Here is a 6,176-nt window from a genome sequence, read left to right on the forward strand (position 1 = left end):
TTCAGGATATCTAACATGGCATTTCAGAGAGAAAAAAGTAACTTTTTATTAAATGATAATTTATTTATCTTTTTATAAAATTAATACACTTTTAACAATATCTCTAATCAAGAATTCTTTCAAAAAAATCTAGTATCTATGTAATTTATGTATCAATACAATAGTGTCTGAAAAGCATTAAGATAATATAATCGAATGACTGTCTGTGCACCTTATAACGGATTTATACATACAGCGTCGCCTCAAACGAGATCCTGAAGAGGGTGGTGCTTGGTGGAATGACTCATGGGACTGGGAGCACGACGCACGACCTTCGTCTTTACCCCGTTATTTTATATCGCGCCGCAGATTGCCGTGACCTTACGATTATCATTGTAGCCACGTATCACAGCCACGTATGATAATTATTATTATAGCCACGCCGACCACGCAGTATTCTGCAAATCGCACGACCATGGTCAGTCGGCAACTGCGTACGAATACGAAAGCATTTCGACGAATTTATCAATATGCAAATGTGTTCCCCACTGTCTTCACAGATAATTAACACATATTACATATAAAAATAAAATTCTTCGCTGCTTCGTTTCTGTAAATAACGACTTAGACCTGATAAATTAGTGTACAAAAAGATTTTTCGAAGATTCTCTAGAATATTAATATAAATATGATATATCTTAAGATAAATCTCTGTAATCTTTCTCTCAGAAAATAAAGATTCGGATTAAAACAATTTTATAACTGCGAAACAAACAAAAAGTTTTCGACTTCACCTTCCTTTCATTCAAAAAGAATAACCGTGGTCGATCTCTTTTTTTTTTCGCACAAAAAGAAATCTCGAGAAGAATAAAGTTTATTAAAAAAAATCGCGAAATGTTATTTTTATATATATTCGATATAATCGATGCAAAAATCAACTAAGTACTTAAACTTAAATGGTCCCACAGCGATAAATAATGCGGATAGGAAAAAAATACGCCTATAGACGTTAAGAACTGAAAGTTATTTCAACGATTTGAGGATTCACCAGCGAAAGGACAGATGTCGAGAAACTTCGAACGACATTTCTAGGAGAAAGGAAAGGAGAATTTATTTCAGTAATAGATTCGATATTTCAGCTAGGACATTAAATAAAAGAAACTATGAATTGGTTCACTGAAACTTCAATTTAAATTAAAAATAAAATAAGTTCTTATTCAATTTTAGATTGTTTCATATTGTATATAAAATATGTTTTTATCGGATTTAAAAAATCTATATAAATTTCCTTGGGGATTATCATTATTACTTTTTTTTATATGGCAATTTCATTCATTCAAGAATTTGAATAAGATAGTTAAGGTTGATCAGAATGGAAATATATTGAATACTCATTGTGATATTTTTTTACAAATCTGTCTTATGATACAAAAAAAGAGCAAGAGAGTGAGAAATAGGGAGATGAAAAAGAGATATCATTATAGAGGAAAGAAAGACAGAAAGTCTCAAAGTGAGAGACGAGAAAAAGAGAGAGGAAAGAGAGAAAGAAGGGAGGGAGAGAGATAGAGAAATATGAGAAAAGTAGAGAGGTGCACCTCTTCTCGAAGTGTTTGAAGGAGGAGGTGGTAACGATAAAAAGAAGAGGGAGAGGGACCTATGACACGTGACCAATGACTTATATAAAGGTGGTGAACGACAGAGCCCAAACACAGAGTTCTATCTCTCGACGCAGCGGAGGCGGTGTCCTTAAAGTGCCTGTAAAATTTTTTTGTTAATTTTTCGTTTGCCTCCGTGTCACACAGTCAACTTTTTCGTTGAACCATGAGGACGTACTTCGTGATAGCCGCCATACTGATCGCCGGTACGTAAATACAAACCAATGACCATCAGGGGGATGGTGAAGTTAAGATGGGCCGGTTAAATACGGAAGATCGCGAGTGAGACGCGATACTCATCGAACAATAAGAAAGTGGAGACTGCATCGTTAGTGTGTGAAATATATGCGTGTGGTAGAGTAGAGCAGTGCGTCCTACGTGCGTCGAGAGCAGGATATAATCGAGACTGAGTTCTGCGCTGCATCAAAGGACTCGCAGAAATAATCTTTGGAAACTCTTCCGAAAAACGCGATCGTTCGATTTCATGTTCGGGCGGTTGCATGTGCAAGTTTTTCGACTTACGAATGATATTTCTTTCTCTCTTTCTCTCTCTCTCTCTCTCTCTCTCTCTCTCTTTCTCTCTATTTTCATCTCCCTCCTTTCCTTGTAGTCTCTTTAACGTAATTAATTAACTTAAACCATTATTCATTAATTATTAATTTATCATATTTTATTTTCCTATAACCAAATTTAAATCAACGATATCAATGTATATTTTAAAAAACAAACAAAAAGACTCATATAGTCTTAAAAGATTGAAAGATATAAAAGTTACATCTTTTTATATGAATGCCACCTTTAAAACTAAAATAATATATCTTCAAGTGTGTCAAAATTAAAATTTTCTAGTCATAAAAATGTTTTTTATTCTAATCATTATAATTATATTAAATAGATAATAAGACTACATTTTGCTTACATATTTATTAAAAATACAAAAAAACACAAGAAATAAAACGCAATTATATGTAGATATTTAATAATTTAATCAAGTTGTAAAAATGATTGTATTCTTATAATTATAGTTCTATTCTTCACAAAATCTAATAAAGACATATTTTCTAAAATAACTGTATCAATATCTATCACAATATATATAAAAAATGCCGATGTATTATTAATATCTCTCAAAATATTTTAAACAAATTATTTAGAGAAAGAATTCTCTTTATATGAATTAAATAATATTATAATTTTTTTGAAAAAATATGTATTCCATATTAAACTTGAAAATACGTTTTTAATGTATCGAAAAGTTCGATTAATTAAGTAGTTAATTAATAATTGAAAATCGTCCCCGGTCTAAAAAATTTTCTATGCTTTCTTGCCATCGCGGCATAACCTTGGCCTAGATCTTGACTCTCCTTTTCATTCCTTTCTTGCTAAAAGAAAATTCAAAGATATGATTAATCACGGCAAAAATTATTTATAAAACTTCCCTTATAATATAAATTAATACCAAATTTTCAATATCAATTTTCAAATCTAAGTATAATCAAATATATCAAGAAACTGAGTTTAACGCAAAAAAAAATTTGTTTTTAATTCCAGTATTTAATTAGAAAGCTGTATATAAATTCCACAGATCTATACGTAAAAAATACGAAATTCTATATGTAAAGGTTAATTACGTCGGACAATTATTAAGAGAAAAATTATATATAATCCTTCAGTGAAAACATAATATTATGAAGAAACTTGTATTAAAATCTTATGTTAGAAATGTTCTTTCATAAAACTGAAATTTTCTCTCTTACATTTCATGTAAATATATGTGATAAAATATTTAATAACTGAAGTATGTAATTGATTATTATGTATCGTACATTAAATTCTCACATAAAACATTTATAATGAAACTATCTTAGCTAATCACAGAAAAAGAGAAAGAGAGAGAGAGAGAGAGAGAGAGAGAGAGAGAGAGAGAGAGAGTATGAAGAGAAAAAAAACATATGGTAGAAACAGAAAATGAACTGAAAAGAAATTAAGAAATAATTTTTTAAAAATTTTCTCAGAAAATTTATATTTTTTTATATACATATTTTTTATATACACATTTTTGAACATTTTTTTTATTTATATTGAATTTCTTGACTTCATTATAATAGAACCAACTCAATATCATCTTCAATATTGTGGAACATGTTATCAATCCTCTTCTAATTGAAGAATTTTGATTTTTAACACGCAAATCATTTTAACATGTAAATCAGTATTTTATATAACTATTACATATTTTAAACAAGTAATTATATAACGACTTAATACCGCATATTTTATAAAACAAGTCAAATAAAACTGGGATGAGGCGAGGAAGGGGTCTTGTTCGCGGTCCCTTAGCTGACGAATATTTCGAAGTCGCTTTCGGTGGCGAGACCAGTCCCTTGGAAAACGAAAGTGAACACAACTTCACGCAGACGCATTCGTATACAGACTCGCACTGAGACTTGCAATGCGAACCGGGTGAACGGGATGCTGGGAGGGCCCAGTCACGAGCGGCTGTGGCCGGGGCTTGGCCGCGGGCCCAAAGTGAAAGCGTCCGGCGAAAGTTACCGTCCCGCACAGTTCCTTACATAAGACATTTTAACTTATTCAGGCGTCTTATGCCGCGTGCGCGTGAAAAGAAACAGGCGTAATTAAACACAATTAACATGGACACCATGGTATACACGTAGTATTTCTCAAAGAGAGCTTTATCTATCAACCCCCGATTTTATTCTTCCGTAATGTCGATATTTCCTGCTACTGAACCGTTATTCTTTCGCGATTGTTGTTGTTAAAAGAGGGAATGTAAAAAGGAAATCGGAATGAAGGCTCTTTCATGACCGGTAATTAATAATTTTAATCTGCGATTTTCTACGGAGAACAGTGTTATCGAGCTAAAGGCGGGGGTCACTTTTAACCGCGATCCAAAAAACTAGACAAAACATGGATACGAAAGTAGAAAGATGTTTTTGTTTCCTAGATAGAAATACAAGGAAATAATCTTTTATGTATTTTACCCACGAATTTAAAGAAAAATATCTATGCATTTTCAATACATTTCCTTTTTCATTGTAGACACTGCAATCGAAAATAAACATATTTATTCTAAGAGAGAATTACTATTATATCTTAATCTTTAAGAGAAATATGATTATGATACAAACTATGATTGTTTTTAGAGTATTAATTAATCAAAATTTAATACAAAGAACCTCGAAGAACCTCGCCGAACTCGACATGCAATTTTTGCTTGATCATTTCAGGAACGAACGGTCAGGAGTCTTTCAAATGTCCGGATGACTTCGGGTTCTATCCTCATCACATATCGTGCGACAAGTATTGGAAATGCGACAACAGCGTGGCGGAACTGAAGACGTGTGGCAACGGTCTGGCATTTGACGCCAGCGACAACAAGTTCCTCACCGAGAACTGCGATTATCTGCACAATGTAGACTGCGGCGAGCGCACGCAGCTCGAACCGCCTATTGGCACGCCACATTGCGCTCGCCTCTATGGCATCTTCCCTGATGAGAAGAAATGTGATGTCTTCTGGAACTGTTGGAATGGCGAGGCCTCCCGTTATCAGTGCAGTCCTGGACTGGCCTATGACCGTGAAGCCAGGGTGTGCATGTGGGCCGATCAGGTGCCCGAATGTAGAAACGAAGGTATCGATTTCACTGATCATAAATCTACTTAATCCTAAAATGACAGTATTCTGTATCATCGTTACACATTTAAAAAACATTCCGAATTGGCTGCATAGATTATAAAATCCTTTACAATTAAAATCTGCATAAAGAGATGCCGGACAATGTAACGAAACAATTGAAAAAAGTTAAAAAATTATATTTAGTATCATTGCAATTTAACTTTTTTTCTATTTTCTCGTTAAATCAACTACTTCTCTTATTTTAATTTTATAAAAAGATTTTATAATTTGTACAGTAATTCAGAATATTTTTTACTTGTAATGTCGATAATTCTGTTACTTTACAATCCTCCTAAACTCAGATGCAAATTACATGATCAAATCGTCCAATAAATTCTTTAATGAGGATAATTAATATTAGAATAATTCAGATGAAAGAGTCGAACGAGATTATTATTTCATAATCAAGCATATTGTCCAAATCATTAAAGATAATCATTCGTTTAGCATATAACATCAGCTATACAGAGTTCATCCCTACAGATTCTCATTCCTAATTTCTTTTATCATGGAAGATCCTTAATATTTATTGTTATAATTTTTTTAACATATTCGATATTTTAATTTTTACTCTAACACTGATCAAATTGAATATTATAACGTAAACTTGAATGGATTTCTGATTCAGTCACGCAAGAATTTGTCACAGGCGATTTGACGCAGATAATAGAACATAAAACGTGTAGTCAATCTCACCTCTCTACTTCGAAACATATAACTGTCACAAATTCTTCTATTCCCTTTCTATTCGCCTCGTTCGCTTTACAATTTTTCCCCCTAGCTACTCTATTTTTCTCTTTTATCTATAAAAACAAAATAAAAATTATAATTTTTTTCTATTACAATTA

General features: G+C 32.4%; 1 protein-coding gene across 2 annotated transcripts in view; it reads left to right on the top strand.

Annotated features, from left to right (window-relative positions):
• The first annotated feature begins 1,698 nt into the window (after positions 1-1,698).
• LOC108693073 overlaps positions 1,699-6,176 on the top strand; it is a 10,493-nt gene continuing 6,015 nt past the window's right edge. For both annotated transcript variants that reach the window (XM_018201750.1, XM_018201749.1), the window contains exons 1-2: positions 1,699-1,840; positions 4,883-5,284. In XM_018201750.1, coding sequence (XP_018057239.1) covers positions 1,801-1,840; positions 4,883-5,284 — 442 coding nt within the window. In that variant the 5' untranslated portion in view covers positions 1,699-1,800. The remainder of the gene's footprint in view (positions 1,841-4,882; positions 5,285-6,176) is intronic.

The sequence above is a fragment of the Atta colombica genome, unplaced genomic scaffold (assembly GCF_001594045.1).
Source record: "Atta colombica isolate Treedump-2 unplaced genomic scaffold, Acol1.0 scaffold88, whole genome shotgun sequence".
Lineage (NCBI taxonomy): Eukaryota > Metazoa > Arthropoda > Insecta > Hymenoptera > Formicidae > Atta > Atta colombica.